Genomic DNA, 20,529 nt, shown 5'->3' on the forward strand with positions numbered 1-20,529 from the left:
CTTCATGTATGGTGTCTCCTATTGTGGCAGGGGGCCCTTAATTCCCCTCAGGCACCAAATGCGACTGGTTCGACTGCTACCTCTGCAGCCCCTATAGACCCTCCCAAGAATACTAGCAGGGTTTTGCAGCGTCTGATGTAAACAACAGTGTTCTTATTCACTGACAGCAAACATAGATATCTGGAAAATGGTGAGGAATAAAACACAAAAGGGTAAATTTACTATTGCATTTGTGCCACAATTCTGGCAATGAAAAGTCGCAAATTATGGCACTAATAACATTTTCGCAGTCATTTTAGAATTGTATTGATGTTTTTCACTTCTTTTAAAAAAACGTGGCTCGAGAAGGAGGCGGGGTTTAGTGGTAGGGGCTCGACAAATTCACCAAAATTGTGTCGCAAATCTACACCGGAAATTGTGGCGCAAATCTATGTCCGCTCAATTGGTGCACAGACAGTCAAAGATGCCCCACATTTCTTAACAGGCCAATTTGGTGCATCTTACCCCAACGTATTTTGGTTTTAGACCGGCCTATAAAACACCAGTCCTAGTAAATATCCCCTAAAGTATATTAGAAGTTGTAAACCTTTCCATTTAAAGAGGCTCTGTCATCAGATTTTGCAACCCCTATCTGCTATTGCAGCAGATCGGCGCTGCAATGTAGATTACAGTAACGTTTTTATTTTTAAAAAACTAGCATTTTTGGCCAAGTTATGACCATTTTCGTATTTATGCAAATGAGGCTTGCAAAAGTACAACTGGGCGTGTTGAAAAGTAAAAGTACAACTGGGCGTGTATTATGTGCATACATCGGGGCGTTTTTACTACTTTTACTAGCTGGGCGTTGTGTATAGAAGTATCATCCACTTCTCTTCAGAACGCCCAGCTTCTGGCAGTGCAGACACAGCGTGTTCTCCAGAGATCACGCTGTGACGTCACTCACAGGTCCTGCATCGTGTCAGACGAGCGAGGACACATCGGCACCAGAGGCTACAGATGATTCTGCAGCAGCATCGGCGTTTGCAGGTAAGTCGATGTAGCTACTTACCTGCAAATGCTGATGCTGCTGCAGAATCAACTGTAGCCTCTGGTGCCGACACGATGCAAGACCTGTGAGTGACGTCACAGATCTGCACTGCCAGAAGCTGGGCGTTGTGAAGAGAAGTGGATGATACTTCTCATCAGAAAGCCCAGCTAGTAAAAGTAGTAAACACGCCCCGATGTACGCACATAATACACGCCCAGTTGTACTTTTACTTTTCAACACGCCCAGTTGTACTTTTGCAAGCCTCATTTGCATAAATACGAAAATGGTCATAACTTGGCCAAAAATGCTCGTTTTTTAAAAATAAAAACGTTACTCTAATCTACATTGCAGCGCCTATCTGCTGCAATAGCAGATAGGGGTTGCAAAATCTGGTGACAGAGCCTCTTTAAGGGAAAAAAAAAACTGTTGTGTAACGATGATTTTATTCCCACACTTACAGTGGAGGAAATAAGTATTTGATCCCTTGCTGATTTTGTAAGTTTGCCCACTGTCAAAGACATGAACAGTCTAGAATTTTTAGGCTAGGTTAATTTTACCAGTGAGAGATAGATTATATAAAAAAAAAAAGTAAATCACATTGTCAAAATGATATATATTTCTTTGCATTGTGCACAGAGAAATAAGTATTTGATCCCCTACCAACCATTAAGAGTTCAGCCTCCTCCAGACCAGTTACACGCTCCAAATCAACTTGGTGCCTGCATTAAAGACAGCTCTTACATGGTCACCTGTATAAAAGACTCCTGTCCACAGACTCAATTAATCAGTCTGACTCTAACCTCTACAACATGGGCAAGACCAAAGAGCTTTCTAAGGATGTCAGGGACTAGATCATAGACCTGCACAAGGCTGGAATGGGCTACAAAACCATAAGGGCGGGTTCACACATGGCGGAATTTCACTTAAATTCCGCTGCGGACACTCCGCAGCGTTAATCCGCAGCGGAGCCGTTTCTCCATTGACTTTCACTTTAATTTAGCAGTGTTCGTTTACACGATGCGTACAATTCCGCTGCGGAGCATAGGCTGCGGAGCGGAATTTGGTGTCCGCAGCATGCTCTGTCTGTTGCGGAGCAGTGGCGGACTGGTTGCGGACTCATGGCGGAATTTCTCCATTGACTTCAATGGAGAGTCAAAATTCCGCAATGAAGTCCGCAGATCTTATGTGTGCTGCGGAGCGTATTGTTTTTACTACCATGACATTTCTTCATTCTGGCTGGACCTATGTATTTCTAGGTCTACAGCCAGACTGAGGAAGTCAATGGGGCTCCCGTAATGACGGGAGCGTTGCTAGGAGACGTCTGTAAATAGTCACTGTCCAGGGTGCTGAAAGAGTTAAGCGATCGGCAGTAACTGTTTCTGCACCCGGGACAGTGACTACCGATCTCAATATACATGTATCTGTAAAAAAACATATAAGTTCATACTTACCGAGAACTCCCTGCTTCTGTCTCCAGTCCGGCCTCCCAGGATGACGTTTCAGTGTAAGTGACGGCTGCAGCCAATCACAGGCCAAGCACAGGCTGCAGCGGTCACATGGACTGGAGCGTCATCCAGGGAGGTCGGGCTGGATGCCGAAAGAGGGACGCGTCACCAAGACAACGGGCGGTAAGTATGAATTTTTGACTTTCACTAGGGAAAGTGCTGTCCCTTCTCTCTATCCTGCACTGAATAGGGAGAAGGGAAGCACTTTTCCTGCAGTCCGCAGCGGCCAGTCCGCATCAATTTTCTGCACATTTTGTGCAGATCCGCAGCCGTAATCCGCAACCTGGATTAGGTGCGGCATTGATGCGGACAGTTGCGGAGGAATTCCGCCATGTGTGGTCATGCCCATAAGTAAGACGCTGGGTGAGAAGGAGACAACTGTTGGTGCAATAATAAGAAAATGGAAGACATACAAAATGACTGTCAATCGACATCGATCTGGGGCTCCATGCAAAATCTCACCTCGTGGGGTATCCTTGATCCTGAGGAAGGTGAGAGCTCAGCCGAAAACTACACGGGGGGAACTTGTTAATGATCTCAAGGCAGCTGGGACCACAGTCACCAAGAAAACCATTGGTAACACATTACGCCGTAATGGATTAAAATCCTGCAGTGCCCGCAAGGTCCCCCTGCTCAAGAAGGCACATGTACAGGCCCGTCTGAAGTTTGCAAATGAACATCTGGATGATTCTGAGAGTGATTGGGAGAAGGTGCTGTGGTCAGATGAGACTAAAATTGAGCTCTTTGGCATTAACTCAACTCGCCGTGTTTGGAGGAAGAGAAATGCTGCCTATGACCCAAAGAACACCGTCCCCACTGTCAAGCATGGAGGTGGAAACATTATGTTTTGGGGGTGTTTCTCTGCTAAGGGCACAGGACTACTTCACCGCATCAATGGGAGAATGGATGGAGCCATGTACCGTCAAATCCTGAGTGACAACCTCCTTCCCTCCACCAGGACATTAAAAATGGCTCGTGGCTGGGTCTTCCAGCACGACAATGACCCGAAACATACAGCCAAGGCAACAAAGGAGTGGCTCAAAAAGAAGCACATTAAGGTCATGGAGTGGCCTAGCCAGTCTCCAGACCTTAATCCCATCTAAAACTTATGGAGGGAGCTGAAGATCCGAGTTGCCAAGCGACAGCCTCGAAATCTTAATGATTTACAGATGATCTGCAAAGAGGAGTGGGCCAAAATGCCATCTAACATGTGTGCAAACCTCATCATCAACTACAAAAAACGTCTGACTGCTGTGCTTGCCATAAAGGGTTTTGCCACCAAGTATTAAGTCTTGTTTGCCAAAGGGATCAAATACTTATTTCTCTGTGCACAATGCAAATAAATATATATAATTTTGATTATGTGATTTTCTTTTTTTTTTTATATATAATCTATCTCTCACTGGTAAAATTAACCTAGCCTAAAAATTCTAGATTGTTCATGTCTTGATAGTGGGCAAACTTACAAAATCAGCAAGGGATCAAATACTTATTTCCTTCACTGTACATAAGGGGTGTCACTGCAATTCTTTGGCCCTGGTTTTAAAGCTTCATCAGGGGCCCCAGCCTAAGAGGTGACACCTCCGCCATATTTGACTACAGCATGTTGTAGAGGATTTATATACCATAGTTGGACATGATTAAGTTAGACTGTGTTCACACTGGATTTGCTGTGTACATCGGAGGTATATGGTGGGAAATACTCCTGACATATACTTCCGACAGAAGCCTATCGGCATACAGTGGGCTACGTCATCAATAGGTTCTCATTTTAAAAAACGTATAGCGAATGCTATAAGATTTTGGCGGGATGTCTCTGTATAGAAAGGCGCAACAGACTACTTTTTCCTATATAGTTAAAAAAAAAGTAAAGCAACGTAGACCGGCCCGACAAATGCCAAAAGAACATTATTTTGGTATCTATCAGGTCTATAGGGCCCTATGGATATAACCGGTGCTTTGCCAGAATGGGGGGGACGGACGAATGCATTTAGCATTAGGCTGATTTCACGCAGCTGTAGTATGGCCGCATTTTAGGGTCTGTCTTGAGGCCGTCACTCCCAGATCCCTGCCGGTTGCACTGAACCCGCTTCTGTGCTTTGGTTTGGTAAAACTTTGGGGGTTCTGGGTGTTGCAGCCATACAACGGGCACTAAAATGCATCCATATTACAGCTTTGTGAACCTAGTAATAGTCATAGCGCCCCCACTTGACCACCTATAAGGCTGCTGTGTTATTTTTGCATGACTCCCAAGATTCTGCCTCAGCTTTCTCTATAGTTTGTTTCCACCTACCATAACAGCTTGATCCAGCTTCTCGCATCCTTCTATATAAGCTGTTTCAATATCAATGCAGTGAGCCCGACTTTCTCTGTTGAAAAGCCACAAAAAAACGATGATCAGATCTGCATCCTTCAGCTGTGGAGTCAGGAGGAATACATAGTCAAGCAGGGGCTCAGCAAAAACGAATAAGGGCTCCAGGACGGAGGGCTCAGTCTTTTGTTACAATTTCCTTATATCTCATGTTAGACAGAAAGATAGTGCAGGGTTCCAAGGCAAAATCAATCTGTGGCGACGGGAGAGACTGCCTCTATGTGTAAGTGACCGGAAACTAATACATTTATAATACTTGTAATACTTATAATACTGGTGGTAACCATCCAAAGATTAATGAATCTCCCCTTTAGCCCTGCAAGTCGCTGTTAGATCAGTTTCACAACCAACGGGATAAATTCCCATAATAACATTATATTAGTTCATTTCCAGTCCAAATTAACTACTAAGGCTGTATTTACAATGCAGTCGGAGGCAAAGATAGATAGATAGATAGATAGAAGAGGCTGGACGCAGCTGCAGGCTTGAGGGAAGCCGACATGACCGTCCTGGTAGGGAAAGGGTTAATGTTAAGAGGTGAGGGAAAGGTGAAGGAGCTGAAGGAGGGACGGGGAGGAGCTAGGGGGGACGGGGGGGCCGTTACTGCGCTTCCCGCTGTTTCTCGGCATTGAGCCGGAAGCAGCGGGAGGAGTAATACACAAGAAGCAAAGCTCCCCGTTGCCCGGCTTTTTAGTATGGCAGAGGCCCTGATTTTAGAGCGGCTGCGTGCCGCTGCTGTGCACCACGGTCCCGGATGGCTGGAGGAGACCGTGGCTGCATTAACGCGGATCCCGGACGCCGTTTCGCCACGTCGGGCACGGCGTTCGGGGTCTGTTGTAAGGGACAGGCTCCCCTCCCCCGGCCCCCCTACGAGCATGGCTATGGCGGCGGGGGGGGAGTCGGCAACAACCGCTCCTGCGCTGGGCAGGCAGAGAGCGGTAGCAGGGGTGACGGCGATGCAGGCTGTGTCGACCCGTCCCTCTCGGCGGTCCCGACCTCCAGAGCGCCTGAGTCCGGAGGTAGTCCCGCGGACACGGCGTCGCAGAGGGAGCCCGATCCCGGACGCTGCAGGCCAGGCAGCTGGGAGGACCGCCCCTTCCCAGGCCCTGCGTCCTGGCAGGAATCCCAGGCCGCGACGGGGTCCGGCGGTAAGCAGGGAGTCGCAGGCCGGGCTCCCTGTCACCCCTCCCCCATCAGATGGAAGATGTCGAGAGCAAGGTACGGCCGCCCCGCATGGTGATGTTCCGGCCAGGGGGCAGGCTTCGTCAGGATCGTCTAGACGGACGACTAGATCTGCAGCGACGTCGAGGCAACAGGTCCGGTCGGAAGTCTGGGTCCCGGCGGTCGGGCGGCAGGTTGCCGGCCCATCGGTCAGCGCGTCCTCATCCCCTTTCCGAAGAGGTCGTTGGGAGGGACAGTCGTCGGCGAGAGAAGAACTGGAGGAAGGTGAACTGGACGTCTATCGTCGAGGTCAGGATGGTCCGGCTGACGGGAACACAGCGCCTGTGCAGCCCGGTGAGTGTATAACTCCATTATTGTCTTATCCAGCGATTTTTATGTCGGGTGTCGGCGGGGGGGCTGCTAGCATAGCATCGGGGGCCGGTAGTGGCGCGGGCGGACGCGACGGAGCGGGTTTGGCAGATTTAGTGGGTTGCTTACGGGAGCTGGTGGGGCGCCTGGATAGGGCCGCGGCGCCGGTAGTAACGGAAGTGTCCCCTGCGGTAGTTTGGGAAGGCCCCAGGGAAGTGGGATCGTTGCAGGCGCGTCCTGTGGTGGCGGTTAGAGAGGCGGTCGCGGTGTCGGTGCAGACTGAGGCACAGAAGGACGGCGATCGAGTGCGCATGGACGATCGTGCTCGGGGGGAGGTGTATGTTTGTTTTGAGGGTCCGTTGGGGGCGCATTTAAAGCAGGAGGTGCGTGATCGGATCTGGAAAGATGAATATGTTGAAATTTTTTCTCTCTTGCCGCTGGCTAAATTCAATTTGGATAAGAGCAAGCGGGATGAGAGTAAAAAGGACGAGGAGGAACGGCGGCGGTATAGGCTTATCCCGCAGACGTTCGTTAATTGGTCGCAGGCGTTCGCCATATTGGCTAGTGTGATAGGGGAAAAGGCGCCGGAAAATTGTTCGGCGTTATTTTGTTATTTTGATGCTATTGGGGAGGCTCATAGGGCGTATGGGGGTCAGGCGTGGCTGCGATATGATGAGCAATTCCGTCAGCGGAAGGCGGTTCGGCCGGCGATTCGGTGGGACCAGAAGGATATTGCTCTCTGGTTACGGGTTACGGCTCCGGTTAGGCAGCCCTTTCCCGGGAGCGGTGGCCAGGGAGGCCAGACTAGTCAGAGTGGACCAAGCGGCGGGGGAAAGGCGGGGTTTTGCTGGCAATTCAATGAAGGCCAGTGCAAGTTCGGGGCCACGTGCAAGTTCAAGCACGTGTGCTCCGAGTGTAATGGGGCATCACACGGGGCGGCAAAATGTCTGCGGAAAAAGAGGTCCGGGAACCAGCACGGGGCTGGTCAAGGGGGTGTCGCCGGTGAGGGTGGAAAGGATGGCCCCTTATCTAAATGAGTATCCGGATAGGGCGGCAGCTAAGTTGCTTTATGAAGGGTTTAGTGTTGGTTTTGTTATTCCTCCGCCTCCTTATGAAGTTCCGGTTACGCGGAGAAATTTAAAATCGGCTTACTTGCATGCGGAAGTCGTGTCGGAAAAGTTGTTAAAAGAAGTTTCGTTGGGGCGCATGTCGGGGCCATTTGTGGAGTCGCCGGTGAAAGATTTAGTTGTGTCCCCTTTGGGTATTGTCCCTAAACGCGAGCCCGGAAAGTTTCGTTTGATTCAACATTTATCGTATCCCAAAGGTTCGTCGGTAAATGACGGGATTGATCACGAGTTGTGTTCCGTAGTTTATACCTCATTCGATAAGGCGGTGGGGTTAGTGCGGGCTGCGGGTCCGGGGGCGCTGCTAGCAAAAACCGACATCGAGGCGGCGTTCAGGTTGTTGCCGGTGCATCCAGAAAGCCAACGGCTGTTGGGTTGTTTTTGGAATGGGGCCTTTTACGTGGATCGGTGCCTTCCGATGGGGTGTTCTCTTTCTTGTGCATACTTCGAGGCGTTTAGTAGCTTCGTGGAGTGGGTAACGAGGGGAGTATCCGGGGTCGATTCGTTGATCCATTACTTAGATGATTTTTTGTGCGTTGGCCCGGGGGGTTCGCCGGTTTGCGGTAACTTGCTTCATGCCCTGCAGAAGGTGGCGAGGGATTTTGGGATCCCTTTGGCGCCGGAAAAAACGGAGGGCCCGGTAGCGACGATTTGTTTCTTGGGAATCGAAATTGACTCGGTGGCAATGGAGTGTCGGCTCCCGGCGGATAAGTTGGGTGCTTTGAGGCTGGAGGTGCGACGGGCTTGTAGAAGGAAGAAAATGTCGCTGAGGGAGCTTCAGTCGCTGCTGGGGAAGTTGAATTTCGCCTGCCGGATTATGCCGATGGGGAGGGTGTTTGGTAGAAGGTTGGCGGCGGCAACGGCGGGAGTGCGGGCGCCGCATCATTTTGTGAGGCTCAAGGAGGAGCACCGAGCTGATCTTCAGGTTTGGGATGACTTCTTGGGCCAGTACAATGGTCGCTCGCTATGGATGGCCCCAGCGCAGGATACGAGTGATCTGAATATTTTCACGGATGCGGCTGGGGCGGGTGGCTTTGGAGCTTACGGGGGAGGTCCGTGGTGCGCAGGTCAATGGCCGGCTAGCTGGGTGTCCAGTGGATTGACGCGGAATCTGGCCCTGCTCGAGCTGTTTCCCATCGTGGTGGCGGCTACCATTTGGGGGGACAGGCTCAGGGATAAGAAGGTCCGTTTTTACTGCGACAACATGGGGGTGGTGCTTGCCATTAATAACATCACGGCGTCCTCTCCTCCGGTAGTTCAATTGTTGCGACATTTAGTGTTGGTGTGTTTGTCGCTGAACGCGTGGGTGGTGGCGGTGCATGTCCCGGGTGTACGGAATTGTGTTGCTGATGCTCTTTCTCGCTCGCAGTGGGACCGGTTTCGGCAATTGGCCCCGGGAGCGGAACGTCTCGGTTTGGCGTGTCCGGATCATCTATGGGATCTGGTATCGGTCCCGTAGAGCAGCTGTTACAAAGGTCTTTGGCGCGCACGACGTGGAGGGCTTATGCTGCTTGTTGGAGGCAGTGGGAGGAGTGGGTAAGAGAGTTGGGTGATGTTAATACGGATAGAGACAGGTTGGTGGCACTTTTGTATTGGTTAGGGGATGCCTGGGAGGGGGGGTTTTCAGTAGCGAAGGTGAACCGGTTTATATCCGCGGTGGCGTTTGGGCTTAAGTTGCGGGGCTTGCGGGATGTATCGAAGGAATTTCTGGTATCGCAGGCTTTGAAGGGGTTGCGCAGAGGTAGGGTGGAGGCGGATAGTAGAAGGCCGGTGTCGTTTGCTTTGCTGGGCTTGTTGGGCGGTTCATTGGCATCGGTATGTCGTTCTTCAGATGAAATGGATTTGTTTCGGTTGGCTTTCTCGTTGGCGTTCTTCGGAGCATTTAGAATAGGTGAGTTGGTGTCGCCAAGTACTAAACAGGCAGGGGGGCTGAGATCTGGGGAGGTGAGCCTTTTTGCAGATCGGTTGGAGGTATGGTTGCGTAGATCAAAAACTGACCAATTAGGGAAGGGAAAACTGATAGTTTTGTTCGCTCTCCCGGGGTCGGTCATGTGCCCAGTAGAGTGCATGCGGGGTTTTACAAAAAACAGGGGGTCTCCAGATTTGCCTTTGTTACGTCATGTGGACGGGTCGTTCTTGTCCAGGTTTCAGTTTGGAGCTGTTTTTAAAAAATGTTTGACGGCGGTTGGGGTTGCGGCAGGCTCATATTCATCTCATTCCTTCCGGATTGGCGCAGCAACGGAAGCAGGGCGCTGGGGGTTGGATGATGAGGGGGTGAGGCGTATTGGTCGTTGGGAGTCAAAAAGGTTTAAGTCCTATGTCCGCCCCCATATGTTGTAATTTTGTTGTTTATGCTTGCAAATGTTATATGGTGGTGCCTAACTGTGTTTTCCGTTTCAGATTCGCCTCCTTGTCTGGTGTGGTTGATGGGTCATTCGTACGTGCACTGGGGGGCTTTGAGGGCGGACGTCCGCCCGGATGGTCGCCAGTTGCGCATTCCGCGACAGGATGCGGTTGTGCATTGGCTGGGGTTTAGAGGTATGTCGTGGAACAGGGTGTTGGCGGAATTCCAGACATATGTGCGGCTTGATAGGGTTCCGGAGGTTTTAGTGTTGCACGTGGGTGGGAATGACTTAGGAGTCCGCCCTTTTCGTGAGTTGGTGCGGGATATCAAACATGATTTGTTGTGTTTGTGGGTATCTTATCCCAAGTTGGTGGTAGTGTGGTCGGACATAGTCCCAAGGAAGCATTGGCGGTTAGCTAGATCGGTGGAGAGAGTCAATAAAGCTCGGATAAAAGTTAACCGGGCGGTGTCCCGTTTTGTGGCAAAGAACGGGGGCATTTGCGTGAGGCATAGGGATTTGGAGTCAGGATTGGGGAATTTCTGGAGGAGTGACGGGGTTCATCTGACCGAGGTTGGCATTGATATTTGGAGCTTGGCTATAGCAGAAGGCATAGAAAGGGCGGTGGTGGTGTGGAGGAACTCACAGGCTTAAGGTGGTCAAGGCCTGTTTCGCGGTGGCGGGGGGAGTCCTTGAGGCCAGTCAGTACAAAATGGTGGGGGGGTCGCATCGGGGGTATGCGTCCCCCAAAAAAGGTACATGGTTGAAGACTTCATCGGGTGTTATCCCTTTGAAGTGGTCTTCTGGTAGAAGGTATGTCACTTGAAGGCTTCATCGGGTGTTATCCCTTTGAAGTGGACTTCTAGTGGTCGGTATATCACTTGAGGGCTTCAACGGGTGTTATCCCCTTGAAGTGGACTTCTAGTGGTTGGAGCCATCTGCAGAGGTGAACGGTGCTTCCGAGCTGGTTTACGGCTGGAGGTAATTAGTGGTTTGCAGATGGCTAATTCGGTGTGTTCTTGAAAGGAACATCTGAAGGGGCTTCAAGGACTTCCTCTGCTCGGGTTAATGTTAACGTTTAATTGTTATTTATGATTCTGACCCATGTTGGGTCATGTGAATTATTAGGAGGAATTCTCTGGTGGATTCCTAACTAGTTATCCGAATGTTTCGGATTTAAATTGTTTTTATAAAACTGTGAAATTAATAAACGGCTGCTGTGGCCATTTCACATCCAACCTCGGTGTCATGTGTCGTTACTAAATGGGGGTGGGGGATAGTATGGTTTAAGGTTAACACACGACTCTACCTAGGCAGGTCAAGATAGATAGTCCAAGTTCTGGGTGTGTGTGCAGAGTAGGTTCCCACCTCATAGATGTCGCCTTGTCGTGGCAGGTGGGCTCACACAATTTGATCAAAATGTGCACTAAGAACCTCCCTATTGTAAGTAGATTTAGCAGCAATGCATATTTATTTATATTTAGTGGCTTTGATGACATTGGTGTTCTAAGTGTGCTGTCACCATTTACTTGTGTGATAGATAGATAGATAGATAGATAGATAGATAGATAGATAGATAGATAGATAGATAGATAGATAGATAGATAGATAGATAGATAGATAGATAGATAGATAGATAGATAGATAGATAGATAGATATTTTTCTCCATATCTGCTATAGCATGAATATATCACTTACACTTGCATATCCCGGAAACAGTTGATACAAAGCATAGATTTCTTCTCTGTGGAAAACATAATGTAGGGCTCCTCGTGTAAGGCTGTAACAAAGTTTGGACACTTAGGAATAGTTGCCATTACTTTTTGATTAATGTTTCAGTTATAAAACAGAAGATATTACTATTTCATGGCTGCTTTATATCATATTGGGTCATTGGGCGCAACTAATTTTGAAACTGAAATGGTGCCTCCGCCTCGGTGAGGTGCACCCGTCCCGATAGAGCGTGTCAGGTATGGAATGGACACTACTTTAATGAACTTATCACTGAATAGAATCAGTTTAGGCCACACATCCAGGAGCCGGAGTCCACCATCAGGGCTGTAGCTGTAATGGCAGGAAGGAGGAAGGGAAAGTGAGCCCTAATCTACCCACCGCCCTGTCCCTGCCTACTTGCAACGACCCGCCCTAGGCGACGAGGTACAACTGGGCGGCGGTCCCTACGCTGTCTAAGTGCACGGGAGAACAAACAGGGAACACGCAAGGGAAGGGGCAGTAGCCCACGGAACGCAGAGGAAACGGAGCGGTGAATGAGTTGTCAGGACCAGGATGAAGTGGAGTATACCCAAGTGAGCACGGAGGAGGAAGCAAGCCGGAGGCAAAGCAAAGCGGGTTAAGCAGAACAGCAGCAAGGCAGAAGCACGGCAGGAGCAGGCTGGAGCAAGCAGCAGTGGGGCCAGGAATCCAAAAGAATTACAAGCACTGAGGAGGAGAACACAGCAGGTAATAAAGGACAGGGGGCGGAGCTAACTCAGACTGACCAGGCCGCGATAGGCTCTCCCACTCCTGAGCCTGCCACCCTGGTTGGTGGGAGATGGTGTCAGTCGAAAAGGTCTGGCCTCAGGTGTGGATTGATTAATCCCAGGAGTATACCTAGACGTAGTAGCTGGCAGATCCCTAACAGTACTCCCCCTTTTATGAGGGGCCACCGGACCCTTACTAAGAGGACCCGGTTTAGTAGGGAAGAGAAGGTGGAACCTCCTGATCAATACCCCAGCGTGAACATCACGGGCAGGTACCCAAGTCCTCTCCTCCGGCCCGTACCCTCTCCAATGGACCAGGTACTGGAGGGAGCCCTGGACCATCCTACTGTCCATAATCTTGGCCACCTCGAATTCCACCCCCTCAGGGGTGAGAACGGGAACAGGAGGTTTCCTCGAGGGGGACCAGGACGGGGAGCAGCGTTTAAGGAGGGAGGCATGGAAGACGTCATGTATGCGAAAGGATGGGGGCAGCTCCAGACGGAAGGATACAGGGTTGAGGAGTTCAATGATCTTATAAGGCCCAATAAATCGGGGAGCAAACTTCCTGGACGGGACCTTAAGGCGCAAGTTCCTGGACGACAACCAGACCAAATCCCCGACGACAAACCGGGGGTTAGCAGAACGTCTACTATCCGCCTGAATCTTTTGTGCGCTCTGGGACGCCTCTAGGTTCTTCTGCACCTGGGCCCAGACAGTGCACAGTTCCCGATGAACATCCTCTACCTCAGGATTATTGGAACAACCAGGGGAAACGGAGGAGAACCTTGGGTTAAACCCGAAATTACAGAAAAACGGGGAGACCCCTGACGAGTTACTGACCTGGTTATTCAGGGAAAATTCAGCAAGGGGAAGGAATGAGACCCAATCGAATTGACAGTCAGAGATGAAACACCTTAAATATTGATCCAGGGACTGGTTAGTCCTCTCCGTTTGGCCATTAGTTTCGGGATGGAAGGCGGAGGAGAAGGACAGATCAATCTCCAACTTTTTACAAAAGGCTCTCCAAAATAAGGAAACAAATTGTACCCCTCTGTCAGAAACGATATTGACTGGGGCCCAATGGAGACGCAGGATGTGTTTCACAAACAAAGAAGCTAACGTCTTGGCGTTAGGTAGCTTCTTAAGGGGCACAAAGTGGCACATCTTGCTGAAGCGGTCTACTACCACCCACACCACCGACTTGCCCTGAGATGGAGGCAAATCGGTGATAAAATCCATGGAGATATGGGTCCAAGGTCTCTGGGGAATGGGCAAGGAACGTAGTAGGCCCGCAGGTCGGGACCTAGGGGTTTTGGACCTAGCGCAAACCTCACAAGCGGCGACGTAAGCCCTAACGTCTTTAGGCAACCCAGGCCACCAATAGTTTCTGGTAATGAGGTGTTTGGTGCCCAAGATGCCAGGATGACCAGATAGAGCGGAGTCATGGTTTTCCCTGAGTACCCTTAGCCGGTATTGCAGGGGAACAAACAGTTTGTCCCCAGGGACGTTCCCGGGAGCTGCACCCTGATCAGCCGCGATATCAGAAGCAAAATCAGAATCCGTGGCAGAGACGATTATACCAGGGGGTAAAATACAAGCAGGATCCTTCTCGGAAGGAGGATTGGCCATGAAACTACGTGACAGAGCATCAGCCTTAATATTCTTGGACCCAGCCCTATAGGTAACCAAGAAATTAAATCTGGTAAAGAATAGTGCCCACCGAGCTTGTCTAGGATTAAGCCTCCGGGCCGATTCTAGGAAAACCAGATTCTTGTGATCCGTAAGGACCGTTACCTGGTGTCTGGCCCCCTCCAGGAAGTGCCGCCACTCTTCAAAAGCCCATTTAATGGCTAGAAGTTCGCGGTTGCCAATATCATAGTTACTCTCCGTGGGCGAAAACTTCCTAGAGAAGTAAGCACGGGGGCGGAGATGGGTGAGGGAGCTGGTACCCTGGGACAAGACGGCCCCCACTCCCACCTCGGATGCGTCAACCTCCACAATAAATGGCTCCTCTTGGTTGGGCTGAATCAGCACGGGGGCCGAGATAAAGCACTTCTTGAGGGTCTCAAAGGCCTGGACGGCCTCAGGGGGCCAATGGAGGACATCAGCACCCTTGCGAGTAAGGTCCGTAAGAGGCTTAGCGACGACGGAGAAGTTGGCAATAAATCTCCTGTAATAGTTGGCGAACCCTAAAAAACACTGTAACGCCTTAAGGGAGGCAGGTTGGACCCATTCCGCCACAGCCTGAACCTTGGCAGGGTCCATGCGGAATTCATGAGGAGTGAGGATTTGCCCTAAAAATTGTATCTCCTGTACCCCAAAGACACATTTTTCAGTCTTAGCAAACAGATTATTCTCCCGAAGGACCTGGAGCACCTTCCTGACATGCTCCACGTGGGAGGACCAGTCCTTGGAAAACACCAGTATGTCATCAAGGTACACAACAAGAAAATTACCCAGGTAATCTCTCAGGATTTCATTAATAAAATTCTGGAAGACAGCAGGGGCATTACACAACCCAAAGGGCATGACCAGGTATTCTAAATGACCCTCGGGTGTGTTGAACGCAGTTTTCCACTCATCCCCCTCTTTGATGCGGATAAGGTTATATGCCCCCCGTAGATCGAACTTAGAAAACCATTGGGCTCCCTGAACCTGATTAAAAAGATCCGGAATCAAAGGAAGTGGGTACTGGTTCCTTACGGTGACCTTATTCAGGTTACGATAATCAATGCACGGCCTAAGACCACCATCCTTCTTCCCCACAAAGAAGAAGCCAGCACCTACAGGAGAAGTCGAGGGGCGAATGAAACCCTTGGCCAGGCATTCTTGGATATACACCCTCATAGCTTCACGTTCAGGACATGAAAGATTAAATATCCTACCCTTAGGAAGCTTGGCACCAGGCACCAAATCGATGGCGCAATCGTAATCTCTATGGGGGGGGCAACACCTCGGAGGCCTCCTTAGAAAACACATCGGCGAAGTCCTGAACAAACTCAGGAAGCGTGTTTACCTCCTCACGGGGAGAAATAGAGTTAACAGAAAGACATGACATAAGACATTCACTACCCCATTTGGTGAGATCCCCAGTATTCCAATCAAACGTGGGATTATGCAACTGCAACCAGGGAAGACCTAATACCAGATCAGACGATAATCCCTGCATCACCAGTACAGAGCACTGCTCCAAATGCATGGAGCCAACCAGGAGTTCAAAAACAGGAGTATGCTGAGTAAAATAACCATTAGCAAGGGGAGTTGAGTCGATACCTACTACAGGGATAGGATAAGGTAAATCAATAAAAGGCATTTTTAGAGACATAGCAAATTCCACAGACATGATATTAGCAGATGAGCCAGAATCCACGAAGGCATAGCCAGTGGCAGATCGGCCAGCAAACGAGACCTGAAAGGGAAGCAAAATTTTATTGCGTTTCACATTAACGGGAAATACCTGTGCGCCCAAGTGACCTCCCCGATGATCACTTAGGCGCGGAAGTTTTCCGGCTTTTTATTCTTGCGCCTGGGACAGGTGTTCAGAAGATGTTTGTCGTCCCCACAGTAGAAGCAGAGACCATTCATTCTGCGAAACTCCCTACGTTGTCGAGGGGACATGGAGGCCCCGAGTTGCATAGGTACCTCCGAGTCCTCCGTGGAGGGGCGAGGAGACGGGACCTCGGGGGGGATCGCAGAAAAGTCAGAGGGGAGCACATTGAAGCGTTCAAGCTGACGTTCCCTGAGACGTCGGTCAAGTCGTACTGCTAGGGCCATAACCTGGTCAAGGGAGTCAGAAGAGGGGTAGCTAACCAGCAGATCCTTCAGGGCGTCAGATAATCCTAACCTAAACTGGCACCTTAGGGCCGGATCGTTCCACCGAGAAGCTACGCACCACTTTCTAAAATCAGAACAGTACTCCTCAACCGGTCTCCTACCCTGACGTAAGGTCACCAGCTGACTCTCGGCTAAAGCAGTCCTGTCAGTCTCGTCGTAAATGAGTCCGAGGGCAGAGAAAAAGCGATCAACAGAGGAAAGTTCAGGGGCGTCAGGAACCAAGGAGAAGGCCCACTCTTGGGGCCCTTCCTGGAGTCGGGATATGATGATACCCACCCGCTGGTTCTCGGAACCTGAGGAGTGGGGTTTAAGGCGGAAATACAGTCTGCAACTCTCCCGGAAGGAGAGAAACGTCTTACGGTCCCCTGAGAACCGGTCAGGTAACTTGAGGTTGGGTTCTAGAGGTGAGGTGAGGGGAACTACTACAGCAGCGTCACCCTGGTTGACCCTCTGGGCCAGGGCCTGGACCTGTAGGGAGAGGCCCTGCATCTGCTGGGTCAGGGTCTCAAGGGGGTCCATGATAGCGTCAGCGTAGGGGAAATGGTAGACTAGGTAAGGGGCTTGTAATTATGTAATGGCAGGAAGGAGGAAGGGAAAGTGAGCCCTAATCTACCCACCGCCCTGTCCCTGCCTACTTGCAACGACCCGCCCTAGGCGACGGGGTACAACTGGGCGGCGGTCCCTACGCTGTCTAAGTGCACGGGAGAACAAACAGGGAACACGCAAGGGAAGGGGCAGTAGCCCACGGAACGCAGAGGAAACGGAGCGGTGAATGAGTTGTCAGGACCAGGATGAAGTGGAGTATACCCAAGTGAGCACGGAGGAGCAAGCAAGCCGGAGGCAAAGCAAAGCGGGTTAAGCAGAACAGCAGCAAGGCAGAAGCACGGCAGAAGCAGGCTGGAGCAAGCAGCAGTGGGGCCAGGAATCCAAAAGAATTACAAGCACTGAGGAGGAGAACACAGCAGGTAATAAAGGACAGGGGGCAGAGCTAACTCAGACTGACCAGGCCGCGATAGGCTCTCCCACTCCTGAGCCTGCCACCCTGGTTGGTGGGAGATGGTGTCAGTCGAAAAGGTCTGGCCTCAGGTGTGGATTGATTAATCCCAGGAGTATACCTAGACGTAGTACCTGGCAGATCCCTAACAGTAGCTCAGCAGTTTTTACTGCTTGTGTAATTCTAGTCGGTATATGTCCAACTCCTGGTGATCCCTCTAAAATCTAAAGAGGGGGAAACGCTTTGAGTCAATGATGTTATTCTATTAAACCGAGTGTATGATTTTTATACTCTGAACCACAACAGACACTGCGCACACGAAGTCATCAGCAGTGTGGAGATATATAGCACATGGCTGTGGATATTACCCAATCATAGGCAGTGTATCTACAGTATCCTTTGGCTTTACTCATGTCTACACAGCTGTTACTTCGTTTCCTTCTATCACAATATCCGTGTTTTAGGGTATGTTCACACGGCTTATTTTCAGTCATTTTGCAGGACGTAAACGCCTCGAAAAACATCAGAAAAAAACCGGAAGCTGAGCGCCTCCAAACATCTGCCTATTGAATTCAATGAGAAAAACTGGCGCAAAAAACGCATCAAAAAACGTTTGATGCTTAAAAAAAGGTTGAAATTCAGAGGCTGTATTCCCTTGAAAACAGCTCCGTAATTTACAGCCGTTTTTCGTGTGAACATACCTTTTGAAATACATGTTTCTGCTACATTGTGTCAGACAATCCAGGTTAGCTGTTCAGGAAGGTTTCAGCAATCTGAGATAGAACGTCAGTCTATTAAACAGAGGGAGTCATCTTCCTAAGGCCTCATGCACACGGCCATGAATGCGGGAAGGTGTCCGTGGTCAATAAAAGTGAATGGGCCGTAATTACGGCCAAATTCTACGGTCGTGTGCATGGGGCCTAAGACTTTGACTACGCTTTGCTGGACCAATATATGTTGGCCCAGTATTATTTGCCTCCTTTGGAAGGTATTAAGGATAGGCATTATTTCAGCTAACAGTGATTGGATATCAGTCACAATATATTTTTTGAGTGGCACTATTTTTATTGCACTCTTAATAAAAGTTATATTTTAATTTATCCACTTTTGCTTTAGTGATAGAGTTCCTTTATTAAGCTCTACCCTACTAATCTTTGTCCAACAAGACATCTCCTTCCTTGTTTTTTTTAGTTCAGAAATTGTTCCCCTCTCCTCAATGGCACCCTAGACAGCCGCCTACAACGCCTACTTCTTGTCCTGGCCCTGGTGTTTGTTTTCCCCTCCGCCCCCTTTCAATGACCTTTGAGCCAATTCCTTACCCGCTGCTTTATAATAATGGAATTCCTCTGTAGAAGGAGTCCTGCACAAGTTCTCACCACCCAATATTTAAAGGGATGGGACAAGCAGGTGCTGTGCCCCCTCTCTCTCCAAGGGGCTCATAGCAGTTGGATGGTCTACCTCTATGGCATCTACACCCTTGCCCACCACTACATTCCCCTCCACCCCACCCCCTCATTATCTTTATAGACATTCATACACGTCCATGGGCAATTATATGGGGAAGTCCTCTTTGATCGTGTTTGGCTACATGCCAATCATACAAATTGTGCAGAATGGATCTTTAAAACAGGTGTACTGTCACTTTAAGTGCCGGTATGACATCATACTTACCACATTTCTTGTGAATATCCTTTGATCGTTTACTCAGAGGCACAATCTCATGAGAGGAGAACATTTTAGCTTTATGGGTTTCATCTTTGCACTTAACGCACAGGGGTTGATTGCAGGTGTTGCAAAAATACATCATATCTCCATCCTAGAACAAGAGGTATAATAGGTGTGTATATATATATATATATATATATATATATAACTTCCTACTCATCCAATCAGAAAACATCTGATATTATCACTTGCAGCATCTTAATATACTCTGCATGTAACCTGCTAAGTGGCCAAAGATAGAAAACCCTGTAGCCAATATTATTACAGTTGTTCCCAGCAGCAGAAGAGCAGAGTGCTGACTTTGCAGGAGGCAGTGACCTGTCCGCTCATTTGGCTAAGTTAGCATCAGAATAAGCGTTATGAAATCATGTGGGAAATGAAGACAAATGGAAGGTCAAAGACTAAGAGAGGAAGGATCAAAGTCCACAGCAGCACAGATTATTCCAGGAGAGGAGTGTGCTGATTTTGTGGGAGGAAGTGACCTGTCCACTCATGTGATTGAGTTAGTGACAGAATGTTATAAAGTAATGTGGGACATAAAGACAAATGAGAGGTCACAGACTGAGAGAGGAAGGATCAAAGTCCACAGCACCACAGAATATTTCAGGAGATGAGTGTGTTGATTTTGGAGGAGGTAGTGACCACTGTCCACTCATGTTAATGAGAACAGAGCTATATGTGACAGGGATAGTGTCATGATGTGAGAAGGAGAATGGAAGTAATATGGAGGATACACACTGTAAGTATAAGAAGCAGGTTCCCACAGCAGCACAGATTATTTCAGTTAATTACATTTAGGAGGCCATGACTGCATGTAACAAGGGCAGCTGTGAGGAGGGAGATGGAGACAAGTCTGAGGTCACAGCTATATCCTGGAAGGAGCGGAGTTCCCCAATAGTATAAAGTATCTAAGTCCTGAGAGACTGATATAGGGAGCCCCATGCCTGGACAGATCTGCACCCATGAAGTATTAGCAGTCTATAGTCATAAATCCAATTCACTATGGGACTCTAGTTATGATACCCAAACTAGATGTAACCCGACTTGGCACTCTCGTTTCATGAGAGCGACCTGGAGGGCACTAAGAAGGTGACACTTTTCCTACACCGCAGGTCATTAGAAGAGACACACGCTGAATTAAGACTGTTCAATTAAACATTGACTGACAGCCGAGCAGAGGAGTCGAGTGCCGAGCAGAGGAGTCGAGTTGTGTTGAGGGGGTAGTGGATGGGGAGAGTGTAGGACGCTTGTTGTCTTATCTCCCGCAGTTTGCCAGATTAGTGCCCCCCAATACTCCATATACTAGGACTATAACTGCCATACAGCACGTGCACTCCACAAGGTAAGTCATAGCCAAATAGAGGGAGACTTATTAGATAAATAGTCAAGGGTGTAGCTATGGGCGGGGGGCTGGTAGGGCATGTGCCCAAGGGGTGCCAAAAAGCCCTTCTGCCTAGGCCAGGGCATGTAGATAAGGGGCTAGGGCAGCGAGATGAACCTTTGCCCCAGGCGAAGGAGAGCCTGGATACGTCTCTGAATTTTAATAGTATGTGCCGGTAACTTAAAGGGGAAATCCTGTTCATTGTATAAAAAAAG

The 20,529-nt window shown here is 49.4% G+C and overlaps 1 protein-coding gene across 1 annotated transcript in view; it reads right to left on the minus strand.

The window, feature by feature from the left end:
* The window catches only part of RNF207 (ring finger protein 207), an 81,120-nt gene that overhangs the window by 40,975 nt on the left and 19,616 nt on the right, over window positions 1-20,529 (minus strand). Inside the window, exons 5-7 of the mRNA XM_075839459.1 lie at window positions 18,880-19,024; window positions 11,599-11,680; window positions 4,826-4,901 (exon numbers count right to left, since the gene is read on the minus strand). Of these exons, the coding sequence (XP_075695574.1) occupies window positions 4,826-4,901; window positions 11,599-11,680; window positions 18,880-19,024 (303 nt within the window). The remainder of the gene's footprint in view (window positions 1-4,825; window positions 4,902-11,598; window positions 11,681-18,879; window positions 19,025-20,529) is intronic.

This window comes from Rhinoderma darwinii, chromosome 10, assembly GCF_050947455.1.
Source record: "Rhinoderma darwinii isolate aRhiDar2 chromosome 10, aRhiDar2.hap1, whole genome shotgun sequence".
Classification (NCBI taxonomy): Eukaryota; Metazoa; Chordata; class Amphibia; order Anura; family Rhinodermatidae; genus Rhinoderma; species Rhinoderma darwinii.